A 25,176-nucleotide genomic window follows, 5' to 3' on the forward strand; every position below is an offset into this window, starting at 1 on the left:
TCCAAAGTCCCATTTGACTGTACCTCTGCACCAGTCTATGTCTATGTGGCATCCCCCTGTGCGAATAAGGGTCACATAATATTTTTACCATTTGTATGGTAGGGTATACAATAAATAAAGAGAGACTGTTTTTAAAAGTCCATAAAAAAAGTCTTACAATGTACATCCACTGTCAATCACGCCATCCAGCGATGTAGAACCAAAGTAGTGGGGTCTCCTGAATTATGTCATTGACCATATATGGACTTACCCATATGTGGACACCTATTTTTCAACCCACTCATGCCGAGACCACAATGAATACTCATTCTGGCTGCTATCAAATTCTCATGTACAACTATTTCATCCACTTAGAAACCTATCTTCCGTTCAGAGTAACAGATATTTGCCCCAAGTTACACCAACCTTTACATGGGAATCTTCGAGTAAGAATACATCAATGATTGGGGCCTCCCATTCACTGACCTATAACTTTTCAATTATCTCAAAATCACCCTCATTGGCAGTAAAGATAACAAACTACCACCTTCTTCAAAACAGTGAACAGCAACAGCTAGCTCAAATTCAACAGCTGCTACCACAGGACCTGGCTCAGAAACATATTTTTTAACCAATTCAAAAGACCCGGATGCTGATTGAACCACAGAACCAACCCATTCTCTCCATCCCCACATCTGGCCACATTTGTGTCATACTTCCTACCTTTTCAGATTCTGGTGCCAACATGAGTTCTCTGTCAAACCGGGTCCTCTCTTCTGCATCATCTTTTTTCATATCTGCGCAACTATGTTTCTCCTCCTATCTACTTTCCCTGTGTCAATTTTTATTTTCCTAGGCTTGGAAGCACTAGGGTGGAATTTTTTAAAATATAACACATACTATTAAATGTTGTTTCTGTTTTTTTTTATATAAACAATAATGGCAATAGGCATTATTATCAAAATTGTATCAGCATTTTAATGTATCATTTCTAAAACACAACTATAATGTGCAGGTCATCGTTCTTACATAGTTAAAGCCCAACTGTAGTTTTGTTTTTATTAGTGGGGTGAAGGGTTTACAGGTCTGCTAGGTTATTAATATTATTGTCTGCATCTCTGTTGGGGATACTTTCACTCACTGTCTTCAGAAGAAGTGACGAGAAATCTCTTCAACTAAGAAACAGATGAAAACAAGTACAAATTTTAGTAGGGTAATGAATTGTCTTATGATATTTTCATTTTTTTGTTTGTCTTCCTCTCCCAGTGACATCTGCACTGCCCGTTTTTAATGTTAGGGTCACCTTATTAGAAGTTATTGAAAATCTCACCAATGTGGTAACAAGAAAAAATAAAAATGGCAGAAAGCCAAAGCCAAAAATGATGCTACCCAAAACTTAAAAAAAATGGTTGGAGTGGGGCTTTACTAAATAACTCCTTTACTTGCCATACGCATGTGATGTGCCCACCAAGTCATTCCTTTCTTAGTACAAGCTTGTACTCCAGACTACTTCTCAAATAAATGCATTGTTTATAGTTAGGCCTCATCAGGAAGACGTTGACCCCCCTTCCAGTCCCCTTTAAAAAAATGTATATGCATAGTGGATTGAGGAGGACAGTATAGCAGCTGGAGCTGCTCTTTTTCATATTTGAAACCTTGGGGAAATTGGGGGGGGGGGGGCAGGCTGGAAGTTGGTTTTAAAATTGAGGAATGTAGAATCGGTTTAGAGTTTGGAACCTGTTTATATTTATATATGTTGTAAAAGGTTGTATGTTTGTAAAAGGTAATATCTTCTCTAGGGAAAGTATTCAGGAAAATGGGCCTGGATTGGATTCTCATACTTTCACAGAAAATCTGTCCTTCTACATAGGGTTCTACCACGTCTCATCTACTTTGCTACAGCCTTCTTTGTTACAGAAGTTAGATGATTGAGGTCTGGTATAGGCATCACTAAATTGTATCTGCTTGTTGATATAGCACCTACATGCCCATTTTTTTATATTTAACCATACTAATCAGCTGTGCTCATTCCAATACCCATAGCATGAGGAATCAGTTTATTTCCTAGCTCAGGGTCCCTATGTTTTAATCAGTGTTTCCTATGCTTCTCTATTCTTTTTCTCTGAATACTGACCTAAGCTTGCATCTGATCTCTAAAGGGATTGCCCCCTCTCCAACTTGTAGATAACACATAGGGTCCACTATGCAGTTTGTCAATGTTGTATAAGCCCAGAATCCTTACTAGTATTTCTGTGATAATTAAATATGTATAAAATGTATTATATGCTTAAAATTCCTAACACACAGCCCAAAAAATCTGCTTTAGAGAATTCAAACACTATTTGCTCAATGCACCATTTAGCACAGAATCACAATGACCTCAAGCATTTGGTACAATATTTTGCCTAAGAGATCTGAAATCAATGATTAGCTCAAATAATAATAATAAAAAAACTTCAAATTTAGCGAATTCTTCTTATTTTCTATAATACCATATGCCATCAAAAACAGACAAATTTCAGTACTGAATAAGAAATAAACACTGTTTTGCTACTTTCATTTGTGGGTGATAAATATTTAACAATTTCAAGCCTGTAGAGTTTGATTTTGACATATTTTCAAATGGTAAAAATAATTAATTAAGATCTATTAGAATAGAAATATGTTTTACTATGTATCTTTCATAGGATGCAGAATCATGTTAAGGCTACACTGAGCTATCATCTTTAGTTGCACTCAGTGAACAGCATAGCAAACACAAGATATGAATTAAAAATTGGATTTGATCACTAATTGAAAAATTAACTTTGCCAGTGTGCTGTTTTTTTGGTGCCCCAATCCTGACAAAGGTAGATTTTCAGCAAACCGCATTATGGGCACTAGAATGGAACTGAAAATCATAGTACCCATACATTTATTTCCTATAATCATCAGTTTCATTTAGTGACCATAATGCAGATTTTCCTGAGTCACTCTATTGTATTAATTGTTATTAATTCATAACATTTGGCCTGGATAGAAAAGAGCCTAGTGATATTTGATTCTACCCTGATTCTACCCTGGTTTGCACAGACATGTACATGTAATTCTGCATAATGAACAGCCCTGTGAAATTTTGTTTTCTTTATATACACCCCTTAGAGCCAAACTCCAGCTTTCATTTAACTTTAAATAGTTAATTTGGACCAAGCTGTTCCAAAAAACGACTTTCTTCACTAATATGTGACACTGTTATCAGCTCTGCATAAGCTTTATGTAACTTTAGCAGTAGTACAGGACTTCCTGTCCCATTCTCAGAACAAAATTTTATTGGTCTGAGTGCTGATCAGCCATTCACAGTACGGCTTGTATTTTTGAATAACCTCTGATTGGCAGAGGTGGAGAGGAGAAGATGACATCCCTCAGCCCAACCAGATTTTGTTATGGGAATGGGACAGGATGTCCCTTGAACCCCTGCTAGAACACAATGATATATACTGCATGCAGGGGATGCTACATACAGTGTATACAGCGCTAACAGCCACTGCACGTTAGTGAAGGAAATATTTTGCTTAAACTAGCTTAGTCTAAACAAAGTATTTAATGTTAAAGTGGAGGTTCACCCTAAAACAATTATATAACATTACATCCAGCATACTAACGACATGTACAGTATGCTGGTATTTTTTTTTTTCGCCGTACATACCGTTATATTGTTATTTTCCCCCGGCTTCCGGTTTCTGATTCCCACGGGACTGGGCGTTCCTATTAGTAGGTTAGATGATTGAGGTCTGGTGAAAAACTTCCCATGGCGCATAAGGAGCGTCACCAGTTTTCCGTAAATGGCCGACCTGCGAGTTGGTGCTATACGGCGCCTGTGCCCGCTGCATAGAGCTGACTGCGCAAGCGCCATATAGAGCCGACTCGCAGGTCGGATATTTACGGAATAATACAAGAAAAAAATTCCCACTGGTAGCGCTACACCATAAAGACAATAGTACACAGTGTTCTGTGTAAAAGGTAACACAAAAACCATCCCGTGCAGCTGTCAACCACTTGAGAACATGGGCAACACACTAAAACTAAAAATACAGCGCTCAGGGGTGGGGTAAGAATCACTTTATAGTCTTAAAATTAGTGCAATGTATATACATGAACTGAAAAAAATATATATGTATATGCACCGATGGCAAACAGTTAATAATAAAATAATAAAATCTAATTAAAAGTCCCCAACACATGTACAGAAGCCGTATGGTGATTGTGGGATAGCAACCTAAAATCACTACTTGGAGGATGTAAAAAATATTTACGGAAAACTGGTGATGCGCCTTATGTGCCATGGAAAGTTTTTCACCAGACGTCAATCATCTAACCTCTCAATATAAACGCCCAGTCCCGCGGGAATCAGAACCCGGAAGCCGGAGGGAAAATAACAATATAACGGTATGTACGGTGAACAAAAAAAAAATACCAGCATACTGTACATGTTGTTAGTATGCTGGGTGTAAGGTAATATAATGGTTTTATAGTGAACCTCCACTTTAAGTGAAAGCTGGAGTTCAGCTTTAACTAAGTAGGTGCCAAATGGAGTGATCCATGGTGCAGAAACTGTGTTATTAAACAAATTTTGCTTTATAAATAGGGTGTATGTTGGGCAAAGAACATTGGATGAAGGTCACAAGAATTAGGCATAACATATTTCTAAATACCGTAAATCCCTAAATATGTGCATTAACATCAAGCTTATTAGTTCATCTTTATGCCATAGCATTTAACCTAATCATAAAAGAATGATTGTACCACAATTGTTTTATAATTACTACTTACCGGGCTTTCCCAGTGACGTATGAGGGTGCGTCAGAGGGGGCGGGGTCACGTGACGGGTGGCCGCTTCCCCTATATAAGAAATGTCACAGCTCCAGTGTGTCATTCTGCTGGGCTGTGTCCAGCGGAGAGTGGAGCTCGCCTGCTGCGCTCTGGATGGATGGATCTTCTCATCGCTGGACCGGACCGCTGATCACCCGTCCGTCGCTGGGGAGATCATCCGTCGCAGGATAGAAGACAACGTTGAAGCGGGGCCCGGGCCGAGAGTGGATTCACATCGCTGGATTTTTTTTTTTTATTAATAAAGGATTTTTTTCTACGGTGTCTGTGTGTTTTTTTTTAACTATTTACACTTCCTTCGTGAAATGGTAGAGGTACAGTGTACCCCATTACCAATTCACATGGGGGGGCAGGATCTGGGGGTCCCCTTTGTTAAAGGGGTCTTCCGGATTCTGATAAGCCCCCCGCCCGCAGACCCCCACAACCACTGGGCAAGGGTTGTGGGGATGAGGCCCTTGTCCCCATCAACATGGGGACATCCTCCCCATGTTGAGGGCATGTGGCCTGGTGCGGTTCAGGAGAGGGGGGGCTGCACTCTGTCCCCCCCTCTTTTCTGCGGCCGGCCAGGTTAACGTACTCGGATAAGGGTCTGGATTTTTGGGGGAACTCCACACCATTTTTTTTTTAATTTGGGGTGGAGTTCCCCTTAAAATACACACCAGATCTGAAGGGTCTGGTATGGATATTTGGGGGGAACCCCACGTAATTTTTTTTTAAATTGACGGCGGGGTTCCCCTTAATATCCATATCAGACCTGAAGGGCCTGTTAATGGAATTTGGGGGGACCCCCAGCTTTTTTATTTGTATTTTTTATGAATGAATCATCTCTGAATTGCCAGAGCCGACAATTCATTAGAGCCCCAAAGCCGGTTTTAAATGCCTTTTTTCCTTTCAGAAATGACACTTTGTGCAGGGACAGTTCTATGTACGGGAAACATGCGTTTTTTCACATGCTGACTTTACACCCCCCCCTAGGTACGAAATTTAAAGTAATATTACACTTTTATTGTTTCACTTTTAGCATTATTAAATTCACTGCTCCTGAAAAAAAACAGCCCTTTTTAAAACTTTTTTTTGCATTGATACATGGGGCCAGATCCACAAAAACCTGGCGTAACTTAAAAAATCCCATTTAAGTTACACTGCCTTAAAATTTCTACCTAAGTGCCCGATCCACAAAGCACTTATCTAGAAATTTCAGGCTGTGTAACTAAAATTCCACCGGCACAGAAGACCGCGCCGGCTGCCTGTTAGAAATTGAGCTAACACACAAAGATAGCAGGCAGCCAGCGCTGAAGAAGAAGGCACCGGACATCTGCAGAAGAACCGGGGTTCGCCGAGTCAACAGCGGAAGAGGGGAGAAGATGGAAGAAGACCCCGGAGTCCGGAGAAGCCCCCCCCCGGAGAGCGGAAGAAGAAACCCCCCCCGGAGAGCGGAGAAGACCCCCGGAGAGTGGAAGAAGAAGCCCCCCTGCTAATAGAGCTAATGAAGAAGACAGGGGGGGCATCCGGAGCAGAATAATAAATTATTTTAAAAACCCTTGTGTTGTGTGTTTACTAACTTTAACTTTTTGCCTACAGGTGAATGTATAGGGGTACGATGTACCCCATATCCATTCACTTAGGGTGGGGGGCCGGTATCTGGGGGCCCCCTTATTTGAGGGGACTCCCAGATTCCTATAAGCACCCCGCCCGCAGACCCCGACAACCAACGGCAAGGGTTGTCGGGAAGAGGTCCTGTCCTCATCAACATGGGGACAGGGTGCTCTGGGGTGGGGGGGCCCGCAGTGCGCCCCCCTGCCCCAGAGCACCCAGCCCCCCCATGTTGAGGGCATACGGCCTGGCACGGCTCAGGAGGGGGGGGGACGCTCGCTCGTCCCCACTCCTTTCCTGACCGGCCGGGTAGCGTGCTTTGGATACGGGTCTGGTATGGATTGTAGGGGGACCCCCTACGTCGATTTTTCGGCGTAGGGGGGTCTCCTTACAACCCATACCAGACCTAAGGGCCTGGTATGCCCCTGGGGGGGAACCCATGCCGGTTTTGTTTTTACAAATTGCCAAGGAGTTCTCCCTCGGGAATGCATACCAAATGCCGTCGCTGGAATGGGCTTTTACATGGTGTGACTAGTTTACACTTTGTAACATCAGCCCTAGTTTTACACTTGCAAACTAAAACTTACGGCGACAAAACGAAGCTGGAAAGCTTTGTGGATCGCCTTAAGTGCTAATTTGCATACTAGAAACGGCATTTCGACTCGAAATGCCCCCAGCGGCGGATGCGGTACTGCATCCTAAGATTCGGCAGTGTAATTCAATTACACATGCCGGATCTTCTGCCTAACTTTGGAAAACTGCTTCTGTGGATCAGTTCCAAAGTTAGGACAAGGGATATGATGGAGTAACAGCAGTTACTCCGCCGTATCTCTTTTGAGGATCTGGCCCATGTTTCTTGGGACAGGACCCAGGTCCCCAAACACTTTTTAGGACAATAAATTGCATATTAGCCTTTAAAATTAACACTTTAGATTTCTCCCATAGACTTTAACAGGGTGTTCCGCGGCTTTTCGAATTTGCCACGAACACCCCTAATTGTTCGTTGTTCGCCGAACAGGCGAACAGGCAATGTTCGAGTCGAACATGAGTTCGACTCGAACTCGAAGCTCATCCCTATTGGTATCTACTATATATATAGTGGTGAGCAAAGAAAAGGATGTGGTCCCTCTGTTTACTCATACATTTCCTGCCCAAATCCCATTTCCATGTTTGCAAGAAAGGGGGGGGGGGACATAGCCCTTAGGCAGAGTATCGGGGAACAAGAAACAGACAACGCATATAAAAGTAGGGCGATATCTTGGCAGTGTTACTTAAATGGTAAGATAGCTCCCAGAAAGAGCTATAGATGTTAAAAAGAATCGTATTTGTATAGCTCGCCATAGGTATAATGGGGGGGGGGGAATTTATGAAACATTTTTGAAGAGTCAGCAGTACTGTGCTTGAACTTGTATTGGCAGGTATTCAGCAATGTCAGCTTATGCCTATTGTTGCTTTGCCATGGATTATTTGATTTTTAATAAATGCTCTCCCTAATTACATAGATGTTAAAAAGAATCGTATTTGTATAGCTCACCATAGGTATAATGGGGGGGGGGGGGGGGAATTTATGAAACATTTTTGAAGAGTCAGCAGTACTGTGCTTGAACTTGTATTGGCAGGTATTCAGCAATGTCAGCTTATGCCTATTGTTGCTTTGCCATGGATTATTTGATTTTTAATAAATACAATAAGTTTGTATTTGATGCATTTGGTCTATTTTTATTCCTCTATGCAAGCCAATTAGAATGCTGTGTAATTGCATGAAAAATACAAGATTCTATACAAAATACCTTCGCAAGGTAGCACATACAGTACATATGGTAGAATGTACATCTTTCCACTGTACAATCATATGACAATACCCCTTACATAATGTCCTAATGTTTGCAGACATTACCAGAACAAATCCAATGTTGTTTCAGTGCTAATCAATTATCAATCATTTCTCCAAGTAAATTTCTTATCAAGCAGAAGAAACGTTCTCACCTGTCCACAAGCAAGACCCATGCCTCTTTCCCCCATTCCATGGGGACAAGAAAGGTTTAATTCCAGGGCATCTGCTCCAGAAGACTAAAATGGAGAGAATAGAAAACAATTAGAGGTTCATGTTTTATAAGGAAAGGTACTGTAATGCAAATTAAATAAACTGTAACTGTTTAGATGCCAGGCTCTTGTTTTATGTGTGTCAATATTTCTATTCTGTTGGCTTTCTGACATGCAATACAGACATGGAGACCTCTACAACAGTAGAAACTTAATATGAGAGGGTACTGTTAGTGATCACTAGGAGTTTGGCTTATAATCACTTACAAATCAACATTTCTCATGTGGTGACCAGGAGGGGTACATTTCTAATGAGGATACATAAGACAATAAAATCACTTTCTTAGTAGAGTGAGAAAAGTTTGGAAACACTTTCATGTTTCTATTGTTCTCTGAGTTCCTGATGAGGAGATTCCTATGAGCACACGGAAAGTGAAAAGAATTGTGCCACAGATAGCAATACAAATCTAAGATACATAAAGTGTTGATAGTACCACAACATTCGTTTTTAGAGTCCAAAGTAAAAGTTCTTTAAAATCTTTAAATTCCCATAATGAAGAGGGAGTTATCTCAACCCCTGAGATGTGTTGAATGTTTAATTCCATGTCATCTTATTAAATGATTAAAGCTGAACTCCAGGAATTCAGTCACTTTGCTGGATTACTATGGTTAAAGTTCAATGGGGGTGCAAAACTGTTTACAACAAACAGTTTAACTGAGCACTGGGGGTGCTAACAGAAGAGACACTGTCTTTCCACACACAGCATCTCTACCTACCCCTCCACTCTGCTGTCCATTCTCAGGCAGCTTTTGTATTATGTGAATGGATTCATACAATACAAAGGGCTCTGTTAGTGGGTAGGAAGAAGAGGGTGGGGGTACAGCAGCTGCATGAAACTCTGCAGCTGCTTGAGCTTAGACCAAAAGTTACAGCACTGGAGTACCAAAATATAGTAATAGCTGTGCTGTTGGCGCTGAGTAAAAATGTCAACTGTTAATAAAAGCGATTAGGGTTGAGCGAACACGAACTGTAAACCCGGACCCGAACCCGAATAATTGGAAAAAGTTTGGGTCCGGGATCGGAGTTCGGGAAAAAAAAGCGCGAAGGTCCCCGCAAATTCAATAACCAGACCCTTTAGGTCTGGTATGGATATTAAGGGGAACCCCACCGTCAATTTAAAAAAAAAATGAAGTGCGGTTCCCCCTAAATATCCATAACCAGACCCTTCAGGTCTGGTATGGATATTAAGGGGAACCCCGCCGTCAATTTAAAACAAAAATGACGTGCGGTTCCCCCTAAATATCCATAACCAGACCCGTTATCCGAGCACGTTGATCTGGCTGGCCGCAGAAAAGAGGGGGGGACAGAGTGCGGCCCCCCCTCTCCTGAACCGCACCAGGCCACATGCCTTCAACATGGGGAGGATGTCCCCATGTTGATGGGGACAAGGGTCTCATCCCCACAACCCTTGCCCGGTGGTTGTGGGGGTATGCGGGTGGAAGGCTTATCAGAATCTAACAAAGGGGACCCCCAGATCCTGACCCCCCCTGTGTGAAATGGTAATGGGGTACACTGTACCCCTACCATTTCACGAAGGAAGTGTAAAGTCTTGTAAAAAAACACACACACACACCGTAGAATAAAGTCCTTTATTAATAATAAAAAAAAAAACTCCAGTGGTGATAACCCACTCGTTCCCGGCTTCCTGCTTCAACGTTGTCCCGATCCTGCGACGGCTGCGGGTGATCTCCAGCAATGAGAAGATCCAGCGACGGGTGATCTCCGCTCCAGCGATGAGAAGATCCATTCATCTGGAGCGCAGCATCCCCGACCTCCTCTCACCGCTGGACACAGCCCAGCGAATTACGCGCTGAAGCTGTGACATTACTTATATAGAGGAGGCAGGGCCACCCGTCACGTGACCCCACACCCTCTGATGTACCCTCTGCTAAGTCACTGGGGAAGCCCAGGAAGATGAGAGGAGGTCGGGACCTTATAACTAAAAGTGGTATTTGCTTTTTCATTTACATCTAGGACAAAATATTTTTCAGTTTTAAATAAAGTAAGGAAGGGTTAAAACCAGTGTCAGGTTTTACCGCTATTCAGTGATCCATTAGACAATGGTTTTATCTACTTTGAAATGAGGGAAATTTTTCAGCATTGACATAACAAACAAAAAGCTGAACAGGGTTGTAGCCTTCCTCTGCTTTACTAAAACTGTTTTTAATATTTTTTTTGTTACCATTGGAGATTTATCCTTACTTTCTGTTTGGTGAAACCATTGTCACCAGGTGCGGGAATGAGGGGAAATCTCTCTAACACAGCAATGGATAGCAGTAAAAACCCAAGAGGGTTGTGACCCTTCCCCAGTCTATCCAAACAAAGGCAAAGTTTTGGCTGTTGAATGTTAAAGTTTAGGCAAAATCTTTTTTGAGGGGAGATTCCCTTTTCTATTAGTGCTTGTGATCATTGTCACTGATGAATAAATTGGAATAAAATAGGGGAAAATCCAAAATGTTAGAATTGTCCCAAGAATAAAAGATAGGGGGACATTTTTTAATGGTGATACCAGTTTTGGAACAGCGGTCTAATAGGAGGATTCCCTTCATGCTGGATAATTTCCACTTATTTCCTGTTGTGTGTCTAAGACAGGAAGTGAAGGAAAATTTTGCCAATGATAGACAGCAAAAAATTAACTGACATGGGTTCTAACCCTTCCCTATTTTATCCCCAAAAAAGTTTGTCTATGCGTATTCAAGCAGAAGAAAAAGGACCAGAAAAAGGACCAGTTATTAGTATTGCCCATGGCCTTCCTGCAGCTGATATGTTCCCCATTGGTAACATGCCTTGTTCTGCCCTGTGTTTTTGTGTGGAGGTTAGCATCTTGGAAAAGGGGGGTTTAGCTTTCTCGTGTCAGAGCCTAAAGCAAAGAGAACAGTGAGCAGTACAGTAAGTAAAGTCCTTAAATCTCACTCTAAATCTCCTAGTCAGAGGCATCAGTGCCTTAGATCGCACTTGCAGTTTATAATTGGGGGTTAAAAGAATACATGCAGGTTCAAGAACAGCCAAGGGATGGCCTTGGGTTCGATCTGAACCCAGATGTTAGCAGTCATTACCCGGCAAATGAGCTGTGGGCGAGAGCTCTGAGGAAGGGGGATTGTTCCCCCAACTGCCTAAGCTTCTCCACCGTGTGGCATTGGAAGAGGATACCCATCTCACCTGTTGGAGCTGTGTTTTTGATAAGCCTGATTTTATCTGTGTTTGTGAGTATAATTTTGTTGCGTTTATAATAAATGGTTATGGTGGTAATGCGCTAGGTGCTTGCACCTTCTTGTGTGTGGTTTCTACAGTGTATTCAAAATTGCCCAGTCTGAAATGGACTGCAGAGCTGAATGGTTTTAAATTATTTTGTCTAATATGTCCATGTGTCTATATCAGGTAAATGATGTCATAAACATTCTTGCCCCTTCGTTTATGTCAGCTGCGGAGAAGGGAATCCACTACCTACAGTTTATTGGTCATTGTGCAATGAACGCTAACTTCTGGGTCTGGAGCAAACCCAATCTCATCACTTTTAACCACAATTAAAATGTCTAAAGTAGCCTTATAAATTAGAAGTTCTACTTTTTTTAAATTCATGTCCCTTTAATTGATAACTTACAACATATGGGAGTGGGACCTTTACCAACACAATGCTTTCAGAGAACATAGTGCTATTTTGGAAATAGAGGAAGATTCTGAAATTTAGTTTGTTTATGTTATATCAGTGTTGCTTAGAGAAAATCTTCTTTAATAAAATTTACCAATTAGCACATGTATTTAATAAAATATAAAAATATGTTATAGTTTAACATATCTCTTAATATGAATATTAGCATCCCTTTCATTAACTTGTAGCCATAAAGTCTTCTGAGCAGCTTATAACTATTGACCTGATATGTCTTTGAATAGGGGATGCTTTGGAAAAAAAGAGAATTACCTGTCCTGTACTGATCACAAGCACATAATAAGAAAGACATCTTCAAAGAACAACATGTGCCCTTACACAGCTGATACAGCATGCATAACATAAGCACGATCCCATGGAGTGAGGATTAGTACCACATGGAGGGAGGATTACTCCACACTGTTCTTTTGTCTTTCACATAATACTGGAGCAAATAACTACATGAAGGTTACAGCCTATAAAACGGCTCATCATTAAAATCACTGTGGAGGATTTAGCATTTCTTCCTTATGAATGTGATATAAATGGTAGCTTCTAGGTAACCAGAGCTGATGTTATGGGGCTCAGGAGATTACAATGGCTTTCCCATATGTGGTGCAAGCCCCTAATAATGACATATTTTAAAACTGTTATAAATAAATAAATTTTGTCTTGATGTTTTTACCTACAATTTGCTTCAAAATAAGCAATATACCACAAGAAGGGGTGTCATTACTATTAGCCAATCATGCTCTATTGGATTGCACAGTGGTGTCAATCCACTGCTAATTTGCTGGTGGAAGAAGAGAGCTGTGTGAGCGATGACACCTAGTGGTTGATTTATTAAAACTGGAGAGTGCAAAATGTGGTGCAGCTCTGCATAGAAATCAATCAGCTTCCAGGTTTTATTGTCAAAGCTTAATTGAACTAACTGAAGTTAGAAGTTGATTGGCTACCATGTACAGCTGCACCAGATTTTGCAGTTTTAGAAAATGAATCCCAATATATCTTATTTTGTAGTCAGCAAACTGGGGGTGGGCCCTAGAACAGGTTCTACTGCTTAAACATAGCAGAGAAAGGGAAGATCAGCGACCTGGCTATGCTGTTGGGGAGGAACATTTGCATTACAAACAGAATTGTAAATACTTACAGGCAGGTATACATGCTGTACGTATTTAAATATTAGCTCAACTTCAGTTAGCCTTCATGTTCCTAAACATGAAGGCTAACATTTTTTACCCATCTTTTTTTCTCCAATAGTCTGAATCAATGAAGATAAAGGTGTCTGCTTTGCTCACACTTTACTAATCTGCAATCTTGATTCAGAAAGTATTATAGCAAGCAGTCCAGCTTAAAGTGGATGTAAACCCGATTCATGAAATTTGAGCTGGACACATGTAGTGTAGTGTTTTCTTATCTCTCTTCAAAGCCCTAAGTCCCGTGGCTCTCTCCTGCTCTGTTCTTCTGCATGATAACTTCTGACAAGTTCTCAGTCAACTGTGATAAAACCAGGCTGAATTTTGTGTCAAGGTGGGTGCTATAAATATATTAGCAGAGAGTTGGTCAATTCCCAGCACAGCTCTGCAAGTCTCTGACTATGTGGAGAGGGGGTGTGTACCTTTCTTTCAATCAGCTGGCTCACAGTGTATGGCAAGAATCCACACCCACAGGTGAATCAGGAAGAGAAAATTCTAACACAATGTGCACTTTCTAAACAGTATATAAAAGCTAAAGACTGCAGATATACATGTAAAACGTATGTAGGAACATGCATCTTGTCTCTGTGTATAATCTGAGGCTGTTCGCTTACTTGGGTATATGTGAGGGTTTACATCCACTTTAACTGGCAGTAAGCGTTTTTTTATAGAAGGTGGTTAGCAGTAGCATTCACTGTATTTATTTTATGATAGGTTTATTTGGGAAAGAATTTGTCTGCTATGTTGCCATATAGATGTCAATAAAATTAAAAACTGCACTGAGGAATGACTGTTATAGGACAATTACTTGAACCTGAATCATAACTTGAGAGCAATGCAGAACAGCCATTTCCTAAGACAAATGATAGCTGAAGCTTTTACAATCTTTTTTTGTGTCTCAGACACATAGTTCATATAAAACAGCACTATACAATGAACAGGACAATAAAATCTTAAACATATACTGTAAATAAACAGCAGGCAGAATAAGCTGTCAAGTAATATTTTCCATGTTACCATCTACTCTTGCAGAATGCAGCATGGATCTTTTCTGAATTGACATTGTAGCAAAGTTACTATTTACTCATTATTCTCAGACACAAGCACATGTCTAACTTCTTTTCCTGCAACTCTCTGGATTCCTAGACATGTCCGGAAAATATGCATTTCTCTCTCCTACTGCTCTAAGGCAGATGGTTTGAAGGCACAGCAACAACCTGTTTGAGGGCTAGTGTTTAAAAGAGAAGTATGGAAAAAAAGAATCATACTTACCAGGTGGATGCCTCATTGGTCGAGTGCTGCATCTGTTACCCGTCGGCTCTAAGACTGAGAACCGAGCGATAAAAAACAACACTGATTTCTTGGTTTGCAGTGCTCCCTGAGCAGAGAGATGGTGACTCTCAGTCACCACTGTCTGCTCTGCCCCCCCTCTACGCTCACTGGAGCACTGGACTTTGGAGCGGGTGGAAGTGTCTGGCTCAAGCTCTCAACGGCACGCTGAGAGCCTGAGCCAAGTGCTGGCCCAGGCATGTGGGTGGATTTTGACCATATTGTCGCAATCTTTCCCCAGCTTGGACCTGTGGTGTCAGCCGACATTGGCTTTAGCCCTCTGCCTGCTGAAAATGGGTCACAGGAGTGCAGAATGAACTGCACTCCTGTGATCAACAGGAGAAGTACAGTGAAACAAGCTTTGGCCATACTTCTCCTTCTCCACACCACTCCCATGGTCATCAGCATGTAAAAAAAATCCTGAGCAGCAGCAGGAAGAGCTGGAAAAAAACTGAAAATGAGAAGGACAGATCTGTAATCATCAATGCCTGAACAGAGCTGGAAACGAATAAAGCAGTGCCTGCACAGAACAGAGCTGGACAGAGCTGTGCCAGTGCAGAAATTATGACAACTAGGAAAGCCACTTTCTGAGGTAATGACAGTAGTAGGAGCTGTGATTTTAACTGCCAAACCAGCTGTTGACAAGTTGACCTGTGCTAGTGATTACAGTCCAGTTTATTTCTAGTCACATTGTTTTCAATCTCAATACCTGAAGGTGGTATTTTCGGTCCCCCAAAATGTGTTGGTTACTCTTTGTTGTATTTCGACATTTTGATAGTGGTGTGGCACTTCACTTTACATTTTCTTTTTAATATAATCAAAGAGAAGTTTATACAATACCAAGAATACTACATTAAGGTCCTGTGGTGAAAACAGAGGCTTGACTGAAGCACCAACATGAGTAACTGATAGATGAGAATGGCGGCACTTCAGGATAGAGGAGAATAACAGTTTCTTTATTAGTTAATCTAGTTAAAAATCACAATAAATGCACACAGTCCCAGGACAGTAAGTAAACACATTTCACATGTCAGTATGTATTCAGTAATATATGTCCTGAGATTTTTAACCAGATTATCTAATAAAGCAAAATGTATTCTAATCTATTCTGGAGTGCCAGCATTTTCATCTCTCATCTATATTGAAAACGGCTGCAGAACTGACCAGTACCCAGGTTATCGTCAGCATATGCAAATGTGTTGTAAGCCAAAAGTTGTTTGGAGTGGTACCCACTTGTTTGCCCAACATGTGTAACTGAATAAAGATGTGAACAAGTGGAAGGAGCAGCCACAGCAGATCAGGTTTGAAAATCCCCCAAGAAAACTTGTCGTTTACACCATTGGCTGTGGGCGTGGATGGTGCTGAAAGATAACAGATACCACCCCACACATCCCACAGAGGGTCCAGAGGGAGACCTAAAATCCCCAGGCGTGTTGAGATCACTGTAATGGTGGTCACATTGACAGGGTAAGGAGACTGCAATACCATTTTGGGTGCTTTCATGGTGGATGAAGATATCTCTATCCTGCAACCTCTTTCTTTGGGTGTTCATTTGGATTTAACCCCTTAAGGACAGGTTTATCCTACAAGGACTGATTTTTCGTATGTTCCTGCATATATTCAATTCAGGGGGACTTTTTCTTTATTCACACATGTTTTTTTGTGTCACTTTCACTGGTTTCTCTATATGAATTGCCACTGCGAGAATTTTTTCTCATATATGACCTATCACTGTTATATATAAGATCAATTCAATTTATTTTAGATCTTTTTCAAATGATTCTTTTGAGCGCTGTACTGTATATTACACATGTTTTAGGAATTTTTGTATCACAATTTTTTTTGTACTGGCAGCTAATTATTAATTCACAATTTTATCTAGCGCAGTGTTTTCCTTTGGGAATTTTTTTTTAAGTGGCAGTGATGCCAGCAGATGTTGGCACAAAACCACCAAGGCCGGCGTAGAACTATAGGAACCATTTTTTTTTCATTTTGGATAGAGCAAGGGAGGGTTTTAACCCCTGACAGATTTTATTTTTCTGCCATCTGTGTCCTATCATGGAGATTTCCCTTCACTTCCTGTCCCATAGCCAAACAGGAAGTGAGAGGAAAACCCTACAAATTAAGAGAATTCTTTGGGGACCACCAGGTCACCAGACCTAGTGTCCCTATTGGAAGAGTTTGCATCTATTACATTTCTAGGGACAACCCAAAATTTGGGATTTTCTTTTACTTTCAATCATGTTGGTAAACAGGACAAATAGAGAGGGTACATTTCTATAACTGGATCACAGACAGCAATGAAAACTGGCAAGCGTTATAATCCCTCTGCACTCTTTCCAACAAAAAAAGTTTTGTCTTTAGTTATACTTTAAGGCCAGCTGCTTTTCCACTCCACACTAGAGAGAAGGCCAGGAGATGGGCAGCTTAAAAAATAATGAGGGTAGGATTCATATCATGCAAAATGCATCCAACAACCCTCTTTCCCTCATTACTTAGCTTTCAACAGCCAAGGTGTTACAGTCAGTGGAGTGGTAAATAGGCCTTTAATACAGCAGGTCTTCTTGGAGCTGTAGCTGCTATGGATCATCCAATGCCAGAAAAAAAGATGCTCATAACAGGACCTTTGATGTCAATCTAGAGAAATTAGGATCACTGCTGATCCCCTCAATCTCTATTTGGCTTAGCAGTCCCGGCTACAGTTTCATCAACAGGTAAGAATAAATGAGAGTGCTCTTGCTCTTTCTACAAGTCTGTCCACCTTCCAATTGAGATGTAATGCCAGGGGATTGTCATCTGGGGTCCCCCAAAGCTGACAGATTTCCTTAGATAAAGGGTCCACTCTCTGATCCATGGTTTCTTAGGCTGAGATAATCCACCTGCCAGTTTTCTATTCTTAGTATGAATTCTGCCAACAAAGCTGAAAAGGGACGTTCTGCCCAATTCAGGATAAGGGACTATTCTAGCACTGCTGCTATGTTCTTGGTCCCCCCAATGCTTTACATAAACCAGGACAGTGTCACTGTCTTGTTGTACCGAAGAAGATTATCAACCCAGGGTCTATCTGATCATTTAAAGTTCCAGCACATTGATGGGAAACAGATAATATTCTGGTCTCTTAGACCCCCCGAGTGGATTGTAGGACCACTACTCCTTCCCAGCCATGCAGGCTGGCATCCATAATTATTATCTTCAATTGCAGAGGCAAAAACAACTTCCCAGCAAGTAGTAGGTGAGAGCAAAGCCACCAAAATAAGGATATGTCTGTTCCTTGATCTCCATGTCCAGTGATGTTCCACAGTCAGCAACAAGAACTCATACTGCAATATCTTAGTGGGATGTAGCTCATAGAGAATCCTCTCAAAGGATAGTACCACATGACTTGTGAGCACATAGTAAGCAGATCTGAAGCGATAACTTCTGCAGTTTTTCCATTGTAAGGAGTACCTTCACTTGATTGGTATCCAGGCCAGTTCAAAGTATTCAAGGTTAAGTGATGAATTAGTGAAGATTTCTGTAGATTCGGTATCTATCCAAAATCCTCCAAAACACAGTAGTATTAATCCCCTAATCAAAAATGTAATATATTGCAGCGTACCCATCCTTAGATGTGGTGGCTGCATTTTCTTTTTTAGGCCCCTTTTCTCTTAATTTCACCCAGTGAAAGTAACACAGAGCAACACACAGCAAGTAACACACTTCCTGTCTTATGTCGCGTACACACGATCAGACATTACGACAACAAAACCGTGGATTTTTTTTTTGCATACACACAAATTTGTCTTGCATACACACGGTCACACAAATGTTGTCGGAAATTCCGAACGTCAAGAACGCGGTCACGTACAACACTACGACGAGCCGAGAAAAATTAAGTTCAATTATTCCGGGGATTGCGTCAAATTGATTCCGAGCATGCATAGGATCTTTTTGCGTCGGAATATAATACAGACAATCAGAGTTTCCGACAAAAACTTTTGTTGTCTAAAAAATTAAGAACCAGCTCTCAAACATTTGTTGTCGGAAACTCCGACAGCAAATGTCTGATGGAGCCTACACACGGTTGCAATATCCGACCAAAAGCTCACATCGAACATTTTTTGTCAGAAATTCCAACCATGTGTACGCGGCATTAGAGTGTCTGCATTCTGGATGCAGAAATAAAGCAGGCACGTTTGGAGAGCAGCATTATCAGCATGGGGAGAGGATAGTATGAGATTAGCAGAGTTAGATGGACTTGACTAACATATTTAAGCTAAGCTCTAGCTAATGCTTTTTAAGCAGGTACAGCAGTTATTTTTTTCCTTTTGGAATAAAGGTTTTACAAAAAATAATAAAACTTGATTACTGTAAGAACTCCTGTCAGTGGTAAATGTTTTTTCTCAACACTAACTGCTACATTGTCTGGATAGCTACTGCAGGTCTGTTAAAAGAAACTGAAAAATAACAGACTTACGATAATAAGGCTTACCTGTAGCTATCCTGGATATCTTCTAAACCTGCATGGTTTAGGAGATATTCCCTGTATTTGCATCGGCACATGTGCCCTGAAACAATAGCACGTACCTGCCATTGCTTCAGTGAATGTGCCGTTACCAGCAGGTACACGTGGATGCCTTAGGCCCCATACTCACGACCAAACATGTCTGCTGAAACTGGTCCGCAGGCCAGTTTCAGCAGACATGTTTGGTCGTGTGTGGGCGCGAGCGGGCCGAATTCCAGCAAACATTTGCCCGCCGGGCCTTTTCCCAGCAGACAAATATTCCTGGACTTGTTTTAAAACAGTCCGCTGGAATCCTGCCCGCTCGGACATGTACGGTCGTCAGTACAGACCTACCGTACATGTCCAGGCGCCCGCCGTCCCTCGCATGCGTCGAATGACTTCGACGCATGCGTGGAAGCATTTTAAAGGCGGGCCGCCCACGTCGCTGCGTCATTGTCGCGGCGACACCGCGTCATCGACGCGGCGACACCACGGACACGCCCCGCGTATTGTTTACGCGCGGACTTCTGTACGATGGTGTGTACAACCATCGTACAGAAGCCCTCTGGCAGACATGTATGGTGAAAACGGTCCGACGGACCGCTTTCACCATACATGTTTGTCCGTGTGTACCCGGCCTTAGAGTGACATCATTGCGATGTCGCCGGCCAGTGCTGTGTACGCGCACTGCAGTGGTGGCTTCAATCTCAGGTGAGTATTACATAATGAGCTAGTATGCTATGCATACTAGCTCATTATGCATTTGTCTTGCAGGTGTTTTTTTTTTATGTGGGTTTACACAAAAAGTCTCAGAGTGGCTCACAGGGCATGCTGGAAGTTGTGGATCCTCTTAAGCTTAAAAAAAACCCCCACAAAGCCCTACTTCCATTATTTAATAGTGGGTCTAGTTTATCATTTTACATTATGTAAGATCATCACTCAGCAATTAATACCAAAGTCATCCCCTGTGATTTAGCAAAGAACATACTGCATTATTCACAGAGAACCCATATGTCTACACAAAACAGTTTGAGAAATGGCTGGCAAAAAAGACTTAGAATTAATATATGTAATCCATTTTGTAAGTGGCCTAAACTACTACTTAATGCCCCTGCTATGCTTTCAGCTCTTGACCCCTGCCTAACGTGGCACTTTACTTTGAGAATTATTGTTTAATCAATAATGCACAATTGACTACTTTGGTGCAAAACAGGCCTGCTCTAAATTGCTTTGGTGTGTAACAGAGGCCTTATATTGAAGTAAATCGACACATACGATGGAAACTATAAACCAATATACTGTCACATCCATAGCAGAGATCTCTTCTCAGCCTTGTTCTGCTTGTTAAATGAAACACGGATAGGATAAACTACATTTTACAAAATGACTGTCGTTTTTAACATGGTATATAATACAGCTCATTGAATTGTAAATCTACATCAAACCCCCATCCAAGGCCCCCTTTTTTGCAAATTGGCATCCATTAAAGATGAAAAGAACACTAAGCACTGCAGCCTTCTAAAAAAGAAGAACACAACATAATAAAGTCATTCATCATAGACTGCTTATAGTAGCAAAGCTCTTGTCAAGCATGGATTGTACAAAAGATTTCATGGTCAATTAGGTAAATACAGGTATAAAATGGACCTAGTCCTGAAGATCAGAAAGCCAATTACTGATCATGTTTAATCCCATTCCCCTAAATCCCCAAAGTATGTTTTTCCCTTCCATTAGTAGTTTACATTGTAAGGAGAAAATATAAAATAGGCAATATGTAGTTAGATACATTAAACACTTTGTGAAGCAAAACCAATTAGCAGGCTGTTATACTTGGCTAATGTGAAAGTATAAAAAAATCATTTACAGAACCTTAAATGTTTTAGGAAAGCAAAGGCGATTTTTAAGATCGTATACTATACATTTTTTATTTTTATTTATTTTTTTACATTAAAGGTTTTGAATTTAAATAATTTATATCATAATATCCATTAAATCATTTTCAAACTCAAAGTGTTGCCAAACCCAAAGTATAAAATGTTATATGTTACAAACCATACACTGCTGTTTAAGTTCAGCCACTTCCTATTTTTAAGATTGCTGTAATTTTTCTACTATTACCTGGTGATCTTGCCAGATATATATATATATATATATATATATATATATATATATATATATATATATATATATATATATATATATAGTATATACACACACACACACACACATACATACAGGTATATATATATATATATATATATATATATATATATATATATATATATATATATATATATATATATATATATATATATATATATATATATATATATATACACAGGTATAAATATATATATATATATGACTGTACATGACTGCTGGGCATTGCCATTTCACACAGAGAGTCATGGTACCGATATAGTGGTTTCCAAGGCAATAGCCACACCCCTGCAATGCAGTGGCGGATATTACCCATAGGCAAGTTCGCACCAACAGGTATGGCTGTGTTATAGGAAGTGATGTTGGCATGCAAGTTCACTACGATGAAAGAGATCCCTAAAGTACTGAAAGGGGTCATGGTATCATTGTTGTAAAGCTCGCAAATGGTATCTATATACACACTAAATTATCAAAGTATTGGGACTTCTGCCTTTACACACACATGAACTTTAATGACATCCCAGTCTTAGTCTGTAGGGTTCAAAGTTGAGTTGGCCCACCCTTTGAAGCTATAACATCTTCAACTCTTCAGGGAAGACCATTAACAAGGTTTAGGAGTGCGTCCATGGTAAAATGATTTTACCATGTGCTGACAGGTCGGATAGGCCATGGAGACAGAACATTGGAGAATGAGTATATGGGTAGTTTTGGAAAAGGAGGTGTACTGGAGTGCATACTAGAAGGCATATTAAGGGACTTACTGAAAGACAAGAGAGGCATTGGTGCGGGCTTACCGAGTAACTTATTAAAAGGGAAACAAGGAAGATGTTGGGCTGGAGACATGACACTAACATCTATGTGGTCATACTCCTGTTGATTATTGCAATATATACCTTTGGGTCCTTGTGAGTTCTGGACGTTCCTATACCATTGATGCTTTTTGTGGACATCCTTTTCACCTACCCATCAAGTTGGAGAGTGGGACTGCCACTGACTTCATGCATTATTTGATTTCCATGCCCATATTGATGTCTTTTTGGTAAGCAGATCGATTGCATGGTGGTGTGGTGTGTTTTTTCTGTCTGCACACTGAAGCTTTAGTGGAGGTCCTTTATATCAGCTTCATTGATGACCATACTCACTTATTTGGACTATATTATTTGTATTATTATTTGTATGCTATTTACTGAAACACTGCACTATTGGACTTTGGTTTGCTTTATCTACAAACTGTGCTAGCTGCTTTTTCTCTTATTATTATATTTCTAAGTTAGCGCAGATATCTGTTCACCCTGTTTTTTTACTAATTTATATCATAGGTGCTTTATTGGGTTTAGGTCAGGACTCAAAGTCAAGTCAAGTTCCTCCACCCCAAACTCGCTCTTCCATGTCTTTATGGACCTTGTTTTGTGCACTAGTGTGCACTCACGTTGGAACAGAAAGTGGCTATCCCCAAACTGTTCTCACAAAGTTGGGAGCATGAAACTGTCCAGAATTTCTTAGCATGCTGATTCCTTAAGAGTTCCCTTCACTGGAAACCCATTCAACCCCTGAATAACAACCCCACACCATAATCCCCCATCTACCAAATGATTTGAACCAGTGCACAAAGCAAGGTCTATAAAGAAATGGATGAGCTAGTTTGGGATGGAGGAACTTGACTGGCCTGCACAGAGTCCTGACCTCAACCCAGTAGAATACCTTTGGGCCTAATTAGAGTGGAGAATGAGAGCCATGTCTTCTCATCCAACATTAGTGCAGGGCCTCACAAATGCACCTCTGGAAGAATGGTTAAACTTTCTCATAAACACACTCCTAAACCTTCTGGTCAGCCTTACCTGAAGAGTCGAAACGGTTATAGCTGCAGAGGGTGAGCCAACTCAATATTGAACCCTATGGACTAAGACTGGGATGCCATTAAAGTTCATGTGTATGTAAAGGCAGGTGTCCCAATATTTTTGGTAATATTGTATATATACAGTGGGGAGAATAATTATGTCATCCCCTGCAGATTTTGTAAGTTTGCCCACTTACAAAGAAATCGAGGGTCTATATTTTTTTATCATAGGTGTATTTTAGATTATAGAGACAGAATATCAATCACAAATCCAAAAGTAAAATAAGTATTTGATCCCCAAGCAAAACATGACTTAGTACTTGGTGGAGAAACCCTTGTCCACAAACACAGAGGTAAGATGTTTCTTGTAGTTGGTGACCAGGTTTGCACACATCTCAGGAGGAATTTTCGTCCTCTCTTCTTACAGATCTTCTCTAAATCCTTAGAGAAACAGCCCCAAAACATCATGTTTACACCTCCATGCTTGACTGTAGGAATGGTGGGCCAGATTCACGTAGAAGTGCGGCGGCGTAACGTATCATAGATACGTTACACCGCCGCACGTTTTCATCGCAAGTGCCTGATTCACAAAGCACTTGCAATGAAAACCTACGCCGGTGGCCTCCGGCGTAAGCCCGCGTAGTTCAAAGGGGCGTGTGCCATTTAAATTAGGCGTGCTGCGGCGCCGGACCTACTGCGCATGCTCACTTTTGAATTTCCCGCCGTGCTTTGCGCGAAGTGACATCATTTTTTCAAACGGCGACGTGCGTAGCGTACTTTCGTATTCCCGGACGCATTACGCAAGAATTTTTTTTTTTTAATTTCGAGGCGGGAACGACGGCCATACTTTAACATGGGCTGTGTAAAGTTAAGGCAGCTAAAATGACGACTAACTTTGTGATGGGAAACTAGACTAGCAGCGACGTAGCGAACGCGAAAAACCGTTGTGGATAGCCGTAAGTACTAATTTGCATACCCGACGCTGGTTTACGAAGCAAACTCCCCCCAGCGACGGCCGAGGTATTGCATCCTAAGATCCGACAGTGTAATTCAATTACACCTGTCGGATCTTAGGGCAAACTATGCGTAACTGATTCTATGAATCAGTTGCATAGTTAGGAAGCCCCTAAAACTGAGATACGACGTCATATCTCTTTTGTGAATCTGGTCCGGTGTTCTTATAGTCATAGTCAGCATTTTTCTTTCTCCAATTACAACCAGTCAAGTTAATGCCAAAGAGCTCAATTTTGGTTTCATCTGACCACATCACTTTCTCACGATCCTTCTCTGAATCATTTAGATGTTCATTGGCATGACTGCACATGTGCCTTCTTAAGGAGAGGGACTTGCCATGTTTGGAGGAAGAAAAAAGCTGACTATGACCCTAAGATCACATCCCTACAGTCAAGCACGGGGTAGAAACATTATTCTTTAGGGCTGTTTCTCTGCCAAAGGTACAGACCGACTGTGTCACATTGAGTGGCCAATGGACAGGGCCATATATTGTAAAATTTTGGCTGAGAAACTTCTTCCCTTAGCCAGAACACTAAAAATATGTAATGCGCACTGGAGTTATACTATCATGGAACCAGGCTCCAGCCACTGCATCTTACAGATGTCAAAAGTGTACACTGAAATAAGAATGACCTACTGGCAGTAAACATAACATAACATAAACATAACATGAAAAGTCCCTAGTATAAAACAGAAGTATTTTGGCAGAAGAGACACACAAGGTTTTTTCTACCAAAAATTGCATCATCACATTACAAATGACGTCTTTGTTTTTCCACTATAATAAAGTTGAACCCTGCTTCAGATCTCATGTAGTAACATCTAATGCCCTGTACACAAGATCGGAGTTTCCGTCGGAATAAACTCCTGTGGGTTTTTCCGACGGAATTCCATTGAAGCTTGCATACACACTGTCACACCAAATTCCGTTCGTCAAAAATGCGGTGATGTACAACACGTACGACGAAC

At 41.0% G+C, this 25,176-nt stretch overlaps 1 protein-coding gene across 1 annotated transcript in view; it reads right to left on the reverse strand.

Annotated features, from left to right (window-relative positions):
• DPYD (dihydropyrimidine dehydrogenase) overlaps window positions 1-25,176 on the reverse strand; it is a 1,498,502-nt gene that overhangs the window by 423,222 nt on the left and 1,050,104 nt on the right. The window contains exon 16 of the mRNA XM_040359980.1: window positions 8,425-8,508. Coding sequence (XP_040215914.1) covers window positions 8,425-8,508 — 84 coding nt within the window. The remainder of the gene's footprint in view (window positions 1-8,424; window positions 8,509-25,176) is intronic.

The sequence above is a fragment of the Rana temporaria genome, chromosome 7 (assembly GCF_905171775.1).
Source record: "Rana temporaria chromosome 7, aRanTem1.1, whole genome shotgun sequence".
In the NCBI taxonomy this organism is placed as follows: Eukaryota; Metazoa; Chordata; class Amphibia; order Anura; family Ranidae; genus Rana; species Rana temporaria.